This window comes from Solanum verrucosum, unplaced genomic scaffold (genome assembly GCF_900185275.1).
Source record: "Solanum verrucosum unplaced genomic scaffold, falcon-dt-bn FXZP01000276.1, whole genome shotgun sequence".
Lineage (NCBI taxonomy): Eukaryota > Viridiplantae > Streptophyta > Magnoliopsida > Solanales > Solanaceae > Solanum > Solanum verrucosum.
The window spans coordinates 1,023,109-1,043,873 of NW_026019946.1; the positions used below are offsets into that span (position 1 = coordinate 1,023,109).

The window sequence follows — 20,765 nt, forward strand, 5'->3', positions numbered from 1 at the left end:
GTAGGATTATGTTGATGCTCCATTGATATGATGATAATTCTCCGTTGATGATCCATTGGTACTATGATGTTGATGTTCCATTGATAGGATGATGATTCTTCATTGATTATCCATTGGTAGGATGCTGTTGATTCATTGACAGAATGATCTTGATGCTCCACTGATAAGATGATGATCCTTCATTGATAAAATAACGATGATGTCCTTCTCGATGGCAGTACTATCTCATTTGATAATACTGCAGATATGTCCCTCTGGGCAGTGGTATTATCTCATCTGAAAATACTGTAGAAATGTCCCTCTATGGAGGGTTTACACATTATCGCGTTTGATATCGATGTGATTTGTGAATATTCTTCAAACGTCCTTGATGCTGAAAAATGTAATTTGATGTCATTGTAGATGCTTGTTTGAGAGTGATGCTTTCACTTGTTCATATTTGAACATTTGTACTCATTGTGACTCATGCTTTGTTGGAATTTGAATGCGGTGTTTTTCCTCGTATTCTGAACTTTTTTTTTTTTAAAAGAGCTTCAATGACTTTCATGCATCCACAGAAAAATTGTCAATTTTTGGGAGCTCCTCTTCCTTTTGACTTCTCCATATTCATTGAATGGAGGAACATGATGATCTTGAAGCACTTATAAACCTGCATCCACAGAAAAATTGTTAGTTTTTAAAACAAACTGATCTGTGATGAGTTTTTCAATCGCTTGCTCCTTGTCTTGCTATCTTCGATTTATCATTCTGATTTCTTGCTCCTCGATAGACATAAGATGAAAATATACAAAATATTTAACATATTGAAAGCCTAAAAAGGAATTTTCAAAAATCACTGACAAATGTCATGTCATGCGTAACTTATATGAACGTCCTTGGTTCGAAACTTCGGTGTATCCGATAGCTTGTTCTGAAGAATTCAAAAATCCCTTAAATCTTGGGAAATTTCTGACACGGTCCTCCCAAAATCTCCTATAAATGAAAGTTTTGCAGTCGACTCTAAAATCCAAATGTGTCGGAGATTGTTGTAGTTGACTATTAACTTTAGCGATGCCTGAGATATTTGGAGTTAACTTTAAACTTCTAATATGCTTGAAATATTCAAAATTTACTACAAACTTCTAGTGATGCTTGAAGGAATTTTTGAGGCCATCCTCAAAAATTTCTGTCCCAGTTAGATGTCTTGGGATATCTCAAGCTGTTGATATATGACTTGTATAATTTTTTGAGACCCTTTCAAAAAATTTGTCCCAGTTGTTATTCTCAATGTATCTTCAATCTTGACTTGTTGTAGAGATCTTCTTTTTCAAAAAAATTTGAGTCTCTCTCAAAAATTATGTCTCAATTTCTATTGTAAAGAAAAATAGAAATCATATGGGAGATATGACCGAGCCGTTGCGGCGCCAACGAATCCCGTTGATACAGGAATCAGATCAAACGTAGTTCCCCTCTCGAGGATTAATGAAAAAGAAATTTTGATAAGGAAATGACCGAGGCCGACACAGGCCGCCTACGTATCTCATTCTTGAGAATTCAGGTCAGACATAGTTCATTACAAGAAATAATTTTTCTAACTACAGAACATAAGACAATTACAAACAAACGATGCGATTACAAGGAAAGAAATGAAAGAAACTCTAAATCTTCAAATATAACAGCTCTTGATAGCATCTTAGTCGATTGTCAACTTGAGATGAAGGTCTATGCTCAACCACGACACGTGAGAAAACAAATGCATCAATGTATTTTCTTAAGTAAAATGTTGAGTTCTCTTTTCCAAGCTTCTCTCGAATGGATGTTGATTCTAACTTCTTTGGGGCAATCATCCTTTTACAGTTTTTGTCTCATCCAGATTCGACTTGCTTTGAGTCTCGAACTGTTTCAAATTTTTGACAAGATGCTCGAATATCATGATCTCATCATCATACTCTTCAAACTCATCTTCATCGACCTTATTCTATTCATTCAGCTTGTGACATGACATGATATCAATAGGTTTAAAAAAAATTATTTTTACTGAGACCAAAAACAAAGATTGTTAGATAGAACAATTAAAGCAAGCAAAATATTTTTTTGCAATAGAAAAGGCATTCATTGAAAATAAGGAAATACGAACTTTGGTTATGACCATGAGCCATTTTGCCTTTTTCAAAACATTACGAGGGAAATTAAAACATAATTAGGTAAAATAACAAAAAGTATGGGTTCCGGGCCTCATTCGGATTACCACCAATTTTAGAAATAGCATAAGATTCATCTTTATCTATCAAGATGCACGAGGAATCAAGAGCGGAGTGGAGGTCCAATTAAGAACTTGCTCCATTGGCTTGACGTCTCGTATGCCTGGTGTCTCGATCATCTTCTTAGACGCAACATCACCTTCTTCACAAAGATTCCCAATTCCTTCACCAAGACCGTCATCATTAGCATATTCCTCTACCAGAAAGGACTGGTGTAAATGAGGCAAAAACTTTGGTGGAACATGATTAATCCCCTTCTTGTTCTGACCATCTCTTGACATAGAAGCAAAAGCTTGATGGGGTGTCACGCTCGTAAAATTGAGTTTCTCACTTATGCTCGGAGAAGCTACAACTTTCCCAAGGTTGTCAGCACCAGCCGAAACTATCACATTTACCATGCACCACTCATCATCTGTCTCTATCATATTGATAGTGGCGCCCCCATAGTTTGGTAGAGGATTATTGTTGACGTTTGGTACAGTGGTCTCGACCACTTTCCGGTCGATCAAGTTCTGGATCATGTGCTTCAAATTAATACAATATTCAGTATCATGCCCAACACCGTTGGAATGATACGCACATCTTTGATCAGCTCGATAAAATATTTAGCTAATATCGACTGGCTTAGGCTTGACTGGATGAATAATACCTACCACACTCAATCGCTCAAACAACTTCGTCCGACTTTCAATAAGAGGAGTAAACTTTCGAGTAGGTTTCTTCTAAAGACGTGGATGAAGGGGATCATAACTGCCCTGCTGAGGTGAACGCATTTGCTGATAATTCAGGATATTCTGGCGAGGAGGTGCTTGAAACTTCGGGTCAATCATGTTAATAACAAATCCTCCACGATTCAACAGTGAATTACCATTGGTATTGGAAGTGACATCTTGTAGAGTGACAATTATTTTATCAATCAAGTCCTGAATTTTATGCTTCAGGTTGATGTGGTATGTCCAGCGCCTCCTGAATGGTAATCACAATGAAGATCGGGCCTATAAAGTCTAGAATTGACATTGACATTTTTTGGATCAATTGTTCGTATCAGACCAGCCACTTTCAATCTCTCAAAGAGTTGGGTTCGACTTTCAACCAAAGGAGTAAAGACTCGAGAAGGTTTCTTCAAAAACTCCTGACAAGAAAGATTGTAATTATTTTGTGAAGATGGAGGTACTTGGCGGTAACTGGGAGTATTTTGGCGAGTAGGTGCTGGTGTTTGGAAATTTTGGTATTGTGAAGCTTGGTAGCTATGAGGGGCATTTGGATAATTTGGCAATGCAGCTTGGTAACTTGATTGAGCATTTAAGTAATTTGGCAATGGAGCTTGGCAATTTGGATGATTTGGTGGTGGAATTTGGTAATTTGGTTTGATGGGGTAAAGATTTTGTGGAGCTAAAGTGTAGGTTTTGGATGGTAAAGGCTTTTGACCATTGAGGCTGGCATGCCTCTTTGATTTTTGGCTCAATTCAAATGAGATAGAGGAAACATCTTCCCTCTTCCTCATCAATGGTCCCGAGGATTCATCTTGGAGAGTCATTCGGATGATTTTTTCGGTCTTGAGACCGTCTTCAATAGCTTCACCAATTTTGACTATCTCACGGAACTTTCCTCCTAAAATGAGTAACATCCTATTGTAGTACTCTGGCTCTTGCATGTGCACAGAGACTACAATGATTTCTTTCTCGGTCATGGGAGGCCTAACCCTTGCGGCCTTTATTCTCCAACGGTAGGCATACTCTCGATAGCTTTTCGTAGAATTCTGTTTGATTCTCTCTAAAGAGTATCGATCATGGATGAACTCTACATTGTAACCAAACCTTTCGACGAAGTCTTTAGCCAAAGCGTTCCAACTTGGCCACTGCTTGATTTCCTTAGAAATAAACCATTCCAAAGCTTCTCCTTTCAGACTTCGACTAAAGAGTCGCATTAACAAAGTTTCATCTTTTCCTACTCCAATAAGTTGATCATAATAAGCCCTCAAATGAGTCAGAGGATTTTCAACTCCACTAAAAGTGTCAAATTTCGATACTTTAAAACCTTTTGGAAGCTCCAAATGTGGATGGCGACACAAATCTTCATAATTCAATCCCACAATGTCTAGGGTGTATTAAAAGTCCTTCATTGCATTCATAACTTCCTCTCTGATGCTTTGCTCCAACATTTCCTTTTATGACCTTCCACTCTTTCTCATTTTTCTCATAATCATCGAATTCAAAATGTGTAGTAGAGAAAGGGTATGATTCTGGCGATATTGGAAAATGAAATGCAGTTTTTAGAGGTATAGGTTGAGTGGTAAATGGGTTTTGGACAATTTGAGTAGGGATTTGATGGATCGGAGGAAGATTCTGGAAATTGGTATTTGGATTTTGAGGAAAAGGTAACTTTTGGTGTGATAAGCTAGCAAGATGTGGGTTAAGAGTAGTTAAGTCGATGAAGGGAGGTTTTGGAATTGTAGCGGTGGTTGAATTGTTTGGAAAACGTTCAGATGTTAGATCTGAAGTAGGAAAATTGAGTGGAGGCTTTCGTTGTCTGGAGTAGGAGTGTTGGCAATGATAGTCAAATTCGTCAAATCTCGGGTCTTATCCATTTCAGCCCTTATTTCAGCAATCTGTTGAACAATTGTGCAATCAACTTGTTATGTTCAGCAATGATAGGGTCATTCATAGTAATTTCATTCAAATCATTATTCTCAACATTTTCAACCATTTTCTTTTTCCCTTTTGACAAACATTGGTCGGAGAAGGAATCATTGGGGTCTTTGGACCTTGTGAAATATGGATGTTCTGCCATTTTCTCAATACAGATCAGTTTTGAGTTCTTGCAAAGAAAAACAACTCAAATGCAAATGTGTTAGTATGTGTCGAATACAAAATATCACACACATTACTGTAAACACGTAAGAGTTGCTTCATTTAAAGATAAACTAGTCCACAAATATAGAAAAATGACTAAATAGACAGGAATTTGTCCATTTGATTTTTAGCCTAGTGAATTAGAAATGTTGACTTGAGTTGAGACAAGGTCGATTGTATCGTACTTCTGATTTTGATTGAGATGTAACTCTATTTTTTTCGTAAGAGTTGAAAAGATAGAATTTCTCAAAAATGGGGACCGAGCCTTGAAAGGTTGCCTATGCATCTCACGAGGAGAATTCAGGTCCTACGTAGTTCAATTTCCTTGAATCTCTTTTTTAGTTGAGATGGCAAATTGACCCTTTTTCCGAGACGAGAAAGTAAGATTTAAAATTTGAAAGAGAAGTTTGATTCTTGTTGGGAAACTAAAGACTCCAAGAATATTTGGACGTACTTTTGATAGTGACTTGATATTTATGCATAGGGGGTCTAAAAAATTTGAAAAGGAGCGAGCTAGAATATCTCCAAATGAAGCAACATATTCACACAAGCAGTTATAACACGTAAACGAATATTGCGCGTTCTAAACAGATATGTGACCTTTTTGTGCCAAGGGTAGGCTTAACGATTTGAAAGATGTATACGTCATTTGAAACATTTCATTGCCCCAAAACCCATATTTATACAAGTTTTGCTAATAAACCAAATGGGGATACATAATAGAGGAAAAGGAATACAAAATAATCAGTCTCATGCAGGGGTACAATCATAAACTAAACTTTCATGAAAAGTTCTTCGCTTTTGAGCTTTTTGTCGTCTCTGGATGTCCACACTTTTGTTTAGAATAGTCGTTTGTACAACTCCTTCTTTAACTCTAACAAACTAGTAGACTCCCACCCCCAGGAACAATGATTTTCAAACAATGTATACATCCTTTAAATTTAAACATATAAGTATGATCGTCTGTTTAGGCCGTGGGCTGTTTTTGGACTCAAAGTGATCTTTCTAATGGACCCAACACGCCTTAGTTAAATGCACTAAAAAGGATTTGGTTTCGCTCTACGCTAGTTGACTAAGAGTTGGTTTAGACAAGACCTGGTTACCCGAGTTGGACAAACTACGGGGTGAAGTATAATAAACAACGTTGGATGACTACAAGCCAACTATTCATTTATCACTTCAAAAGAACTTGAAGGTGTTTTTCTGAAGGACAGTCGTGGAAAGTCACGTAACCGCTTTTTTTTCCTAATGCAATCTATTTTCCGTTTGACGGAATCGGATGCCATGAAATGCAACAATTTATAATTTACAAATATTGAAACAAGTAAGCAATTAAACAAATAGTCAAATAAGTTAATTTTAAGGTTAAAACCCATTCAATTCCCCAGCAGAGTCGTCATTCTGTTTTATTTAAAAAAGAAGAAACGACTGGTTTTAGAGTCGCCACTTAATTTTTAAAGAAAAATTAAGAAAACTATTTTTTTTTCAAAAGACTAAAACAAAAATCTAATAAAAAATAATTAAAGGGGGTTCGAAGTTCATATTAGCATTTCGGGTAGAATTTGAAAGCACCCGAAATGCCCGCTAACCTGCGGTTATTCAGTAATCAACTATTTGGCTAAACGATTTGAAAATAAAAGTATATTTTGTTTGAAGAAATAACAACTTAAGACTTGAACTTGTTTTTTAAAGGGAAAGGGTGGTGGAATATAAATATTAGTAAAGTACTAGCTATGTTAAAGCCAAATAAAATACTTGTTTGATTTTAAAGATATGGTTATTTCGTCTTTTGGGGAATTGAGTTACAGAAAAACCTTAGAATTAACTAGCAAATAAACAATTAGACAAATATGAAAACAAATAAAATAAACAAGGAGAGAAGGTTCAGGCCCAAGTTTGATTTTATGTTCGCCCGAACCAACACTTGGGCCTAATTTCTGCTTTTTGGGACATTTGGCCCAACACTTGGTACCTGTCCTAGACTAACACAATAGTGATCGAGATAAATGGGCTTTTGGCCCAATAATTACAAAATACAAAAGCTGAAAATTTAAGGCTCTTTTAGCCCATTTTCGATGTGATATACAGCGTATACGATTCATGTATATCGTGCATATCCAGCCTCTTTTTTTCGCTCCGAGACCTGTACGTCAACTTTAGGGAACCTATTCTTCGATTTTGGTTGGCTGACTCCAGACAACTCAAGGATATGCAAGGGGAAGTCTAAAATGAACTCGGATTGTTGTCACATGGAGAGAAGAAAATAAAAACACACATGATAATCTAATTCATTCAAAGCTAACAATGGTAGTTTAAATTACCAAATCATAGGACATCTCACTGTATCTAACTAAAGTAGGGTAAAATAAGAGAAAATAAATATAAGATAAAGTAAACATAATAATAATAAATCTTATGCAAATGAAATACATTTAAATAATACAAAGAATGGACTGATGCCAATAGAAACAATCACAAAGGAAGTAAGATACAAGATTGTGATCAAATCTCATTTGCAAACATCTAATAGCAACAAACAAACCACAGGGAAATAATATATCTTTCAAATCACATATTGAGACTTGCTACCACTAAACCGAACTAATTCATTATATGACAAACTAATGCACCATTCTTATGTATGAAAGTTTATTTTAATTGAGTTAAACATGAAATAAAATTTAAAAAAAAACAGAATCAGTTTGCTAGCAGCAGTTCTCAAATTACTCATCTAAGCTATGAAAAAATGAACCAAAAGAAAAAAAAAACTTAGACTAACGGGAAAGGAGAGATGCAATCCAATTGAAACAAGACAAAAATGCAATAAGGTTGAAGCATGTTGAAAATGAATCTATTGAACTTTGAACTATTACAAACTTACACACTTAGAAGCAAATAATGAACAAAAATCTGAAACATCTGGAATATAAAGCTATGAGCTAGATTAAGAGCAAAACTATGAAGCATTATGATCTCAAATTAGGGGGATCGAACAACAATCTAACCATTCGAGAAGAGAAAAAGCCACATCTATTATATTGAAGCAGTAAATCAAAACAAAAAGGGAAATAACCTAGCTTTTATCACATTTTTTTTCACACCACTTTGACAAAAAACCCAGAATGGACAGTGGATAAATCAAACCAACAAGCAACAACTCTTAAGCTAGAAAACAGTTCGAACTACATTCACTATCCACAAACACGTACTTGGATCATATTCGACAAACAAACTACCAAAGTTTCAATCCCACAAGGAAATCCCTATTTCAAATGAATTATCAGAACAATATAGTCAACTAAGCAAACAAACAAAACTCAAATTAAGAAAGACCATAAAAAAGAGCGAGGTTGTATACCTTTTTCCGAGGCAGCGAGACTGAGACGAGAATGACGAGCTAGAAGGGAACTATACCACCACCAACAATAGAGCTACGGGGGAAACTCGAATTCCAAACAGAAGATCTGGAAACTCAGTGATATAGACACTATCGTTCTAATTTCTACTTTGATCTTTTCTTGCCTATGCTTGATGAATTTTAGTTTTCTTTTTGTATTTTTCTCACTATTTTCTGCCAATAATTTTTTCCTTTTCGCAATTTTTTTCTCCCAACCCCCAAACAATGAAGAATTAAGGGGTTTATATAAGAGGAAATTAGGTTTGTTTTTGGGGGAAAGCGGATGAGAAGTGGGATAAAAAAAATTTGAATTTCAAAAACTCCACCAGAGATAACTCTGTCAGCCAAGAATTAGTACCAAACTTGTATAAAACAAAGGGATTCTTAACCGGAAATTGATAAGGACCGTAGGATTTTTTATCAACGACGAACTTGCAAGGAGATTGATCCACCTAGATGATTTTCGTACGGATAAGATAAGGGAGAAGGGAAAAGAACACGCGCTGCGCGATTGAATTTCTGGGTTTGTTGGTTCTGTTGTTGTGTCGTCTGGTATGCGTGAAAAAGAAGAAGAAATGATGTGGGGTCATTTTTGGTATATTGTACGCTGCTGCTTTTGTATGTATTAGATGTCTTTTGGAAACGTTTTTTGTGGGCTGCTGGGGTTGTTTTCTGATTGTAAAGGTAAATTGACTTAAAAATGGAGGATGGGACAGAAGTTGGGCCCAACTGTGGTCTGGAATGTGAGGTAAAAAAAGATTAGATTAGACATGAAAATTTGGCCCATTGGATTGCAATTATAGCCATTGAATTAAGGATTTAGCCAATTTGAGCTAATTAGTGAAATCGGCTAAAAACTAAATAAGATGAATTAACATAAATTAATTAATGAACTTCTTAATCTTAATGAAACAAAATAATTAATTATAAACTAATGATTCAAAATTATAACCATAATTTAAACTAAGCTAATTTAACAAAATACTTAGTAAAGCTAAAATATTTTTGAGATGATTTTTGAATAATCATAAAATATACTAATTACATACATAATTATGTAAAACATAAATATTATCTAAAAATTATAAAAAGTGACAAAACAATTTAAAATAACTTGCAAACTATATTATTATTTTTTTTGAAATTTTATAAAACTAATTATTTTAAATCGTTTGAAATTGAAGAAGCTCGACATGATTAATTTATATTGTGGAGGTACAAAATTGGGTGTCAACAATCATCACAAGATTTCATCAAATTTAACAAGACCCTTTTTAATTAACTTGAATTTAAAATTACACGAATTAATATCCCAATAGAGTTCAATCTTATCACCAACGCTCACCACGATTTGTGAACAAATCCGCACAAACAAGTGCATAGTCCTCACTTGGCATCATCATCTCAACATAAGCGCTTTCATCATTTCTAGGGTTGCTCGCTTCGGTAAATCCCATAATTATGTTGCATGTTCCCCTCCCCTTTTGTTATAAATTTGACCATACCTTTCCTCCGGTATGAAAAAACATGTTCAAAAATGATTGCAAATGGCAGCACCACTATCCCGGTAACTTCCTCAAAGTGTGTGATGACCTTCTTGATTTTCCATGATGTGTTTGATAAATTTTTACAATGTTGAAAAAAAAAAAAGGTAGAGATTTATAGGAATGCTTTGGTATTAAATTTGGAAGATAAATGACACTATGGTAATTTTTCTAATATACAGATTGGTTTCACATAATTAAGACTGATTACTATGATTAATCATATTTTTAATTTTTCTCATTCTTTCCTACTATAACTTGATTTGATGAATCTTGCACACAAGCAAGTTATTTAAATATAATTACAAGTAATTTTATTTAATAATTTTATAATAAACAATAATAAATTAGTTATAATAAATCAAATCTCTCTCTCTCTATATATATATATAAAGCTGAATCTAAGCAATCCTATGCGGCACCTCTCTATGGCCAGTATTCTATTTATCTTTTTTTCTCATTTTTTAAAACTTTTCTTCCTTTATAAAGGAACAAATATGTTAAATATAAGTGACAATTATGTTCTTTTTAATACTTATAACTGACGCACATAAATATTAGAAATTAAAAGAGAAATAAATAGATATTGATAATCTATATGAGAGAATGTCAAGAGTTTTCTCTAATATTTTAAATAAGGTAAATAATCATAAATCATTTTTAAAAATATGGTAAAAGTTAATCACCAACTAATATAGATTGTGTTTCTAGCATCTTCTTTGTTTAAATTGCTTTTCTTCCTTTCTTTACTTTTTAAATTTTCAAGAACATCAAACAAGTTTTATTGAACATGCACATATAAAAGAGAAAAAAATTCAACAATGTACCAAATAAATAAAAGAAAAATCATGAAGGAGAGAAAACTAACAAGCAACGGAAAAAGAAAAACAGAAACGACAAAGCTCCAAGGAAGCAAATTTAGAGATGAAGAGAAGAGATCCCAGAATGGACAAAATTTCGTCAACTTAGCGTAAAATAATAGTCAAATCATTGAAGGTAAGCATTAAATATATAAAAATTGAAATTAATTTTATGCAAGAGTTAATCTAATAACTATTTAGTATGATATTTTATATGAGTGAGTAACTAGAAAACACAACATTTTCCTCTTTTTAAAAAATTAATAATCTAACTTGTGTGTTTAAAGCTTGAGGATAAAAGAAATACAAAATTAATAATCAAGACTAAAACAACGCAAAAATAAAATTATTAGGAATCTAAAATATGTTAAGAATCTTATATTTCAAAATCATTCTACAATTACAAATATATATATACATATAAAAAGAAATTCTCAAAATTATTTACATTTAGCCTAAAAATAAAAAATAATTAGTTAAGATCAACAAAAATGGACAACTTAACTTTGTCACTTATTCCTATGATGATAGAATATGATTTCTTTATGAAAAGAGAATGAGATAGTATCTCATGATTCTTCAAGATATTAATATAAAGAGAAAGGCCATGTAACAAATGTTTCTCTTCAAAAGGAATTTTTTTTTAAAAGGTTTGTTGCACTATAATTTTTTCTATTTTTTCTAAAAAAAAATTGTATTGAGAAAAAAATCATTCTGATTGAAAAACTTAAAGAAAAAATTTATGAGTGGTCCACAAGACAAGAAGAATTATTTTGAGAAAGAATCAAGTTATTTATTGAATTCATATTAAATTAAAAGGAGAATAAGGAAAAATCTATATTGAGAATTATAATTTGAAAGGATCCTAAATTAGTGCTCACATTATTTCTTTCAATTCTTTATTCTTCTAAATCCAATCTTTTTAAAAAAAAAAATTATCTTTAATTTTTTTGTTTCATTTTTCCTTATATATCTTTAATTAATGTTTGTTTTATTTTCTTTATTGTGCTTTGAAAGGATTCTAAATTGACGCTTACATATTTCTTTAAATTTTTTACTCTTCTAATTCCGTTTTTTTATTTATTTTTTTCCATTTTTTCCTCATGTAAACCCTTTAATTAATGTTTGTTTTATTTTCTTTTATGTATCTTTAATTATACTTTATATTATTAAAAATAAAGAATTTTATATATATATATATATATATATATATATATATATATATATATATATATTACTATTTTAATTCTTTTGACATTTTTTTTAATTTTAAAAGACCAAAAGTCTCACTTCAATTTTTTACAAAATATCAAAGGTGACCATATTTTTTTATTTTGTTCATCAATAATTATATTAATTTTCTTACTTCCTTGCCTTAATTTGATAATTAATGTCATTTATACCATTTTGTTAAATCATTTTTAAAAAACTTTTTTACTTTCTTTTATTTATTTATTACAAGAAATTTGTTACTATAACTTTGTAAAACATAAATTTATATATATTAAGGTAATGTGATTTTATTTCTTATTAAGAAATTAGATCATCTCTTCTGCTAAATATCTATACAAGTATACTCATATCAAATAATAAAGTTAAAAATAGAAAATGATGACACTCTTCTGACTTCAAATATTTATTTAATTTTATAAAAAAAATGATGTTTTCTCTTATATTTTTTTAAAGAAATTAATTGCTCAAAAAATTGTCTTGAAAGTTTATCTATTTTGCAATTTCTTTTCAAATTTCAAATCATTTCATCATTAATGCTATTAATTATTTTTATTTTTTTCCTTAACCTCATCATTAATGTTATTTATATTATTTCCTTAAATGATGAATGGTCCACAAGACAAGAAAAAATATTTAGAGAAAGAATCAATTTATTTATTGAATTCATATTAAATTAGGCGTAGAATAAGGAGATATCTATGTTGTGAATTATAATTTGAAAGGATCCTAAATTCGTACTCACATTATTTCTTCAATTCTTTATTCTTCTAATTCCGTTCTTTTTTTAATTTTTTTCTTCAATTTTTTTAATTGTATTTTTCCTGATATATCTGTAAATATAAATTAATGTTTGTTTTATTTTCTTTATTATGATTTGAAAGGATCCTAAATTAGTGCTTTGATTATTTCTTTTAATTTTTTACTCTTCTAATTCCGTTTTTTTAATTTAATATTTTTCCGTTTTTTCTCATGTACAACATTTATTTAATGTTTGTTTAATTTTCTTTTTAAAAATGACTTCTCCTATATATTTTTTTTATTAAAAATTGCTCAAAAATTTGTCTTGAAAGTTTATCTATTTTGCAAAAAAAATTCAAATTTCAAATCATTTCATCATTATGCTATTAATTATTTTTATTTTTTTCTTTAGCCTCATCATTAATGTTATTTATATTATTTCCTTAAATGATGAATGGTCCACAAGACAAGAAAAAATATTTAGAGAAAGAACGAATTTATTTATTGAATGCATATTAAATTAGGCGTAGAATAAGGAGATATCTATGTTGTGAATTATAATTTGAAAGGATCCTAAATTCGTACTCACATTATTTCTTCAATTCTTTATTCTTCTAATTCCGTTCTTTTTTTAATTTTTTTTCTTCAATTTTTTTAATTGTATTTTTCCTGATATATCTGTAAATATAAATTAATGTTTGTTTTATTTTCTTTATTATGATTTGAAAGGATCCTAAATTAGTGCTTTGATTATTTCTTTTAATTTTTTACTCTTCTAATTCCGTTTTTTTAATTTAATATTTTTCCGTTTTTTCTCATGTACAACATTTAATTAATGTTTGTTTAATTTTCTTTTTAAAAATGACGTTTTCTCTTATATTTTTTTAAAAAAAATAATTGCTCAAAAATTTGTCTTGAAAGTTTATCTATTTTGCAATAAAAAATTCAAATTTCAAACCATTTCATCATTATGCTATTAATTATTTTTATTTTTTTCCTTAACATCATCATTAATGTTATATATATTATTTCCTTAAATGATGAATGGTCCACAAGACAAGAAAAAATATTTAGAGAAAGAACCAATTTATTTATTGAATTCATATTAAATTAGGCGTAGAATAAGGAGATATCTATATTGTGAATTATAATTTGAAAGGATCCTAAATTAGTTCTCACATTATTTCTTCAATTCTTTATTCTTCTAATTCCGTTCTTTTTTTAAAAAAAATCTTCAATTTTTTTAATTTCGTTTTTCCTTATATACCTTTAAATATAAATTAATATTCGTTTTATTTTCTTTATTGTGATTTGAAGGGATCCTAAATTAGTGCTAAGATTATTTCTTTAAATTTTTTACTCTTCTAATTCCTTTTTTTAATTTAATTCTTTCTGTTTTTTTCTCATGTACAACATTTAATTAATGTTTGTTTTATTTTCTTTTATTTATCTTTAATTATACTTTATATTCTTAAAATAAAGAATATATATATATATATATATATATATTAATTCTTTTGACATTTTTTATTTATTTTAAAAGACCAAAAGTCTCACTTTAAAATTTTACAAAATATCAAAGGTGACTATATTTTTTTTAATTTTTTCATCAACAATTATATTAATTGTTTTGACTTCCTTACCTCAATCTGATAATTAATGTCATTTATATCATTTTCTTAAATTACTTTTTTTTTTTCAAAATTAGTTATTATTACTTTGTATATATATATATATATTAACGTGTTTTGGTTTTATTTTTTATTAAAAAATTAGATTCTTATGCTAAAGATCTATACAACTATACCCATACCAAATAATAAAGTTAAAAATAGAAAATAATGACACTCTTCTTACTTAAGATATTTATTTAATCTCATAAAAAAAATTGACATTTTCTCTTATATATATATTTTTAAAATATAATTGCTTAAAAATTTGTCTTGGAAGTTAATCTATTGTGCATTTTTTCAAATTATAAATCATTTCATCATTAGTGCTATTAATTATTTTTATTTTTTTCTCAACCTCATCATTAATGTTATTTTTATTATTTCCTTAAATCACTTTTTACCTTTCTTTGTTCTTTTTTACTTTCTTTTATTTATTTATTTTAAAATTTTAGTTATTGGTATATTGACTTTGAGTATTATTTTGCACTTCTATAAAATAAATTTTTGAATTATGCCCAATTTAAAGAAAATAATTGATTAGATGAATTCATTTTTTTAAGTGGAAAATAAGATCTATTTTCTCTTCTTAGACTGCTTTAGGTTAAGAATTTTTGTATTTTTTTAAAAAATGAAATAATAAATATGAAATTATTAGAAGTATAATTTTCAATAAATTATTATGGGAGCTATCATAAATAATGTATTCACAATTTCCTTATCTACACGAAATTGATTAAAATTCGTGAATACTTATATATTGTCTATTTAATTCTTCGATTGATTTTTAAATAAAAGTTAATTACTTTAATTAATGAATGATATCGTAATTGAATTAAAGTTAACTGGGAGTGGATATGATATTGTATTAAAATCTTAATTTGGTAATTCGACTTTTTAAAATGTTATAACATTATCATGTCAATTTTTTTAAAAAAAAAAATAATCATTTTATCTGATGTCAACTTAATGTGAAGATACTATTTTCTTCTTAATTATTTATTTAAGAGAAAACACAAATTTTTGCTCTAATCAAAACATAATTTGTCTTTTTTATTTCTACTTAATTATAAAAAGTACATTTTAAATTGTTGTTATACCGCGCGAAGCGCGGATAAATTTCCTATTTACAATAATGACTAATTATACTTGACGTGTATCATATATACAAGTAGGTAATTCTATTTAATAATAGTATTTTTTACTCTTAGCGTACTTTTTATTAATAATAAGTAAAATGTTCAAATATGTCATCAAACTATTAAAAATAACTCATTTATGTCATCAATTAAAAAGTTTGGCTCATTTATGTCGTTGTCGTTATAAAACATGTTCATTTATATCATTATTTTTTAACAATGATTTTGTAGAAACAACTTTGCCACATAGCCTCTTGTAAGAGGTCCACGTCACCAAATTGGACCCACTAAAAATCGAAATCTTACTCTACCCATTTCCCCAACTTGGACTACACCTGATTCATTGAATCTAGACCGAATTCCCCAGCCATCTGGACGTAAGGCAACTGTGGTGGGAGAGTGCAAATCTTCCTCTACTAAGGGAGCTGCATATTTGAGTCAATCTTATATTATTAGTAATATAAAAATCTAAAAAAGAATAAATACACGTAAGACAGTTGGTCTTACCTTACAAAACTTAATAAGTTCAAACACTTCTACTAGTACAAACAAGCATGTAAGAAGTAATGTCATGGATTAATCAAGTACTCTATGATCAACACGATATTTATAACACACGCTTTGATGAAATTACAAATGTGGCTACTAATAAAATGATAAATTAACCAAGAAAGAAAGTAGAAGGGAGCCCCCTCTTTTTTGTAATTGTGACAGACTTAAATTCTCTAGTCTTATATAAATTTGGTTTTTCTCCTTGTTTCATTCCTCCAACAAGTTCAAGAGTTCTTGAAAATATATCAATTCTTCTTAGAGCTGTTAAACCTTGTCACTTTATGCTTTGCCCACTCTTATTGATACTCCTCCTTCCGTCCCATTTTATGTGGCACCATTTGGCCTAGCACGGTGTATAAGAAAAAAAGAAAGACTTTTGAAACTTGTGGTCTAAAACAATTCTTAGATATTTGTATGATTGTAAACCATTTCATTGAGGATAAAAGAGGAATTTTGAAGTTAAATTGTTTCTAGTTATAGCAAGGTGACATTCTTTTTGGGACGAACTAAAAAGACAACGATGGCACTACATCAAATGGGACGGAGGGAGTAGTTATTTATTTTGGGACAAATTCCTTAGATACTTTATCGTTCCAACTATGATTAGTTTTGTATTTATTTTTTCACTTTCCACTTCTTTGTATAGTTTGGGAGAGTTGTCATCATCCCTAGCGGTATTAGAAAAATAACTATCCAACAATTCATGATCCTCTTTGCATTCTTTAAAAGAATCCACATCTTATAGAATATGTGGAGAAAAATAACAACTTTCAATCATTAATTTAAAAAGCTAAAGGTGTTCAAATGATCATTAATGAAAACTTAAAAGGGGCTATTTGTATATTTTGCTTTGAATTTTTCTATAAGTTCTTCAAGTCCTTAAATTCATTAAAAATTTGCTGTGATATTTTCTCTCTAAGATGAACTTTTATGTAAATTATTACTTCATATATATTACTCTACTAGTATTGATATAATAAGAAAATAAAGTCAAATATGGATATATAAAATAAGATGATCAATAAAGTACATGAGATTAAGTTCTCTAAATTAACATTAAAAGAACTCCAAAATAAATCAAAAGGTCCACAACCAGGTTGTTTCTAAGTTGGACGACTGGTATTCTCTTATTTTGAGAATTTTAAAAGATCATGATCAAATGCATGGTGATGAAATATTGGATATTTTTGTGCGCTTGTAGGGTTAACCAAATCTGTTGTAGGTGCGTGAGACTGTAGCGCAACGCCTTGATTTGAAGAAGAAAGAAGTTTATCCAAGAAAGACCAATCACCACTAAATTTATCGTGTTGTTGAGAGAAATTAAAATTAGGTCTTGACGTTGATGTTAGTCTCAATAAGTTGTGATTATGATGATGAGTAGTACTACATTCGATCAACGGAGAGATGAGTGATGGAGATGGAAGTGTCAAGTCAGGACTAAGCAATTGAGGTAGATGCATTGAACCATCAAAGGATGATTGATAGTTGTCGTAGCAGGAGGCTGCGGTTTGAATATTTTGTTTTGAACTTCCTGCTTTCATATGATCTGTAAAAGGTAATTGTTCCTCGTGATCTTGATCTCCAATATCGTGTTGGAAACCTCTTGTGTAGTTCTTTTTCTTGAATACCCTACAAACAACCCAACCTTCTTCCTGCAATGGCATCAACAATCAAAAGAAATTTAGTAATACTCTTTCTGTCTCTCCATTTATATGATGTAGTTTGACTTGGCATATAATATTATTACTCTATATATATAAATCTTTAATACTTCATTTTATGTTCAGTTTATACTCCATCCGTTCATATTTATATGTCGTCCTTACTAAAAACTGATGTTTTTTAATATTTTATGCATTGTGAAGTTATCAATAGGTTGGGTTCTATACCTAACCCCCCACAAATATGTGGTTTTGGGGGAAAAAATCATGAATGACAGTATTCTTGCTATTTACCTTATGAGTTATTAGTCTTGAAAACATATATTTGATCAATATAGAAAACTAAGTAAATAATTTATGTACATTAATCAAATTAATTAATTAAAATAAATTAATTCATGTTCATTGATTGAAAACTTGACTTCAAAAAAACATTAAAGATAGATAGTATAGTGAAATTACTTAATTTATTAATGCACATAAATCTAAAATTGTGACATATAAATAGGAACAGAGGGAGTATGATGTAGTTTGAGTAGACACAAAATTTAAATAAACAAAAAAAGACTTCTCAATCTTGTGTTCTTAGATGTATCTTAAGTACTTGTGAAACTCATGGTGTTAAAACATGTCGTAACATTTGTATAGTTATAGAAGTTTCTCACTGAGAGTAAAGTGAAATGACGTTTAAAATATAAATATGTATCCATTTTTTTAACGAATTAATAAGGAAATAGTGTTACATAAACTCGAATTGAAAGTTAGTTATTACCTCTACTTCAGCATTGTTGTCATCAAGTCGATATTCATGCATGATCCAATCAGTTTTTTGGCCATGAGGGGCACGTCCTGTGTAAAATACAAGAGTTTTCCTCATCCCAATTCTTTTGGAGTTGCTAAGGTATATTGCTTTATCTCTCCCTGTAGCCTTCCAAAATCCAGCTGTCGTTGCGCGATTCGTTCGAGTTCCAGTAGGGTATTTCTTGTCCTTGTGACTGAAAAAATACCATTCATTCTGTGGACCTGATCCAATTCTACATATTTCTGCATTTCATCAAGTGTATACAAGTTATATTTTTAGCATATGGTTCACTTACATATTTATATTTTTTACTTTCATAATGTCAAATACATTTTCTGATATCGTTCTGATTTCGAGAGTCAAACAATTTAATGACCCTGAATTTAGGCATGGAATCCTTAAGTTTTTTGAAATAAATTTTACATATAATTGAAAACTACGTAAAAAGTACTATAAGCCACAATAATTAACAATTCAAGAAAAATACGAAAAATTTACAGTCGAAAAGAAATTGTTTAAATCTCAAAAAATAAAAGGTGCGACATAATTTGAGACGGGGAGTAATAAATGAACAAAAAAAAGGCAAGTAATGTAACCCTCCACGGTAGGTTACATTTCATAGCTTGTGTAAAAATTCATTTAGGCATCAGAAAGTGGATATAACCCTAAATCCATTGTGGTTTAGTATAATTTCCCTATAAAATTATACTAACTAATGTCATAATATGGTTTTGTTCTTTAATTTATTAATCTTTAGAAAAAATAATTGATCTAGATCCTTGGATTATTTTTGTGATTATAAGGAGATTCTCTATGGTTTTGAAGTACAAATCCAAATTTGGTGATATAGAAATCTCATATTTATGATCGAATCTACTTTCTACTCATAAATCTACCAAAGTTCTTTATTGATTGACTTGATCTACCCGAGTCAGGTAAGGTAAGGAAAGACCCTGACAATCTAGGTCACGAATCTTCTTTTTTAGGGAATCGACATCATCTAAATAAATAAGTTTCCTATAAAATGAGTTTAATTTATTCTTTTGCATTTTTAGGTCATGAAAGAAGAAAGTTAATTGCATGCATGAACAAAACAATTTTATCATACCTTTAAGATCCCATGGTTCAAGTTTGTTAAGATCCACTTCTCTAATAACATCCAAATCTATTGCTTCATACGAAACTTTCTTCCTCAGATAATAATAAAGAAGCTCTTCGTCCGTTGGATGAAAACGAAACCCTGGAGGAACTGAAAGGTGCCCGTTAGCTGCTCCAGACATCATCGTGTATATTTTTTCTATATTGCAATCGTTAAAACACAAGTTATTAAGCAAAATTGAAGAAGAAGTTGTGCTTAGAAACGACTGGCTAGTAGTTGTGTGATATATAATTCTCAGTTGTAATACGCGTAACGTGACCTAATGGGACATTATTTACTCGATAAGAAAGATCGATGAAGAACAAAGAGAAATGATAGTGAAAATTATGATGTTAAGAGGAAGCAAGATATAGGGGGAAAAAAATATATATTATTATGTTATAAATGTCAACAAAAAAATGTGATGTGATGTTATGTTATGTGTGAATTATGGTATGGAAATGAAATAAAAGGAAGAAATTATTACCAGACTTTGGAAAATGTCGTTGAATGGGAAACCTTATTCCAGATATAAGTGATGAAAATCTGCTTCAACTAATGTAAATATATTTATTTATATATATTTGTGTTATTATTATCTGAATATATATCCAGCTTTTTTAGCCATGTACACAGTCAAAGTCAAACACCAATAAAACTTATTTTTACATATTACAGTCAATTCTCCTTTTTCTTTTAATCATATCCCTTAGTTTTCCCACTTGACATTTTCCTCAATTTATTTGAGATGTTGGCATTATTTTATTTTTAAAATAAAATTCATCTGGTGTTTAGAGTCCACATTGAAACCCCCAATTAAATTTAAATCACGCACTTCTGAATCTATTCGCGAATGATACTCCCAACAGAATTTTTTCCATATCAGACGTTGGCATTAAGTATTTGAGTTAGGAATGAAAACCTTCTAAACTTTATTAC

The 20,765-nt window shown here is 30.1% G+C and overlaps 1 protein-coding gene across 1 annotated transcript; it reads right to left on the reverse strand.

Moving 5' to 3' along the window:
• Positions 1 to 17,352: 17,352 nt before the first annotated feature.
• Positions 17,353 to 19,971, reverse strand: LOC125810304 (NAC domain-containing protein 76). The gene is made up of 3 exons (XM_049489814.1): positions 19,797 to 19,971; positions 18,659 to 18,930; positions 17,353 to 17,877 (listed from the first exon to the last, which is right to left on the reverse strand). Exons 1-3 carry the CDS (start codon positions 19,969 to 19,971, stop codon positions 17,353 to 17,355), a joined length of 972 nt encoding a protein of 323 aa, XP_049345771.1.
• Positions 19,972 to 20,765: the final 794 nt, after the last annotated feature.

What these genes read in the sequence shown, in the direction of transcription:
- LOC125810304 (XM_049489814.1), bottom strand. Translation starts at nt 19,971, where the DNA reads ATGATGTCTGGAGCAGCTAACGGGCACCTTTCAGTTCCTCCAGGGTTT. An exon ending in TGAACCATGGGATCTTAAAG is followed by an intron (nt 18,931 to 19,796) that starts GTATGATAAAAT and finishes GATGAAATGCAG; the next exon opens with AAATATGTAGAATTGGATCA. An exon ending in ACAACAATGCTGAAGTAGAG is followed by an intron (nt 17,878 to 18,658) that starts GTAATAACTAAC and finishes ATGCCATTGCAG; the next exon opens with GAAGAAGGTTGGGTTGTTTG.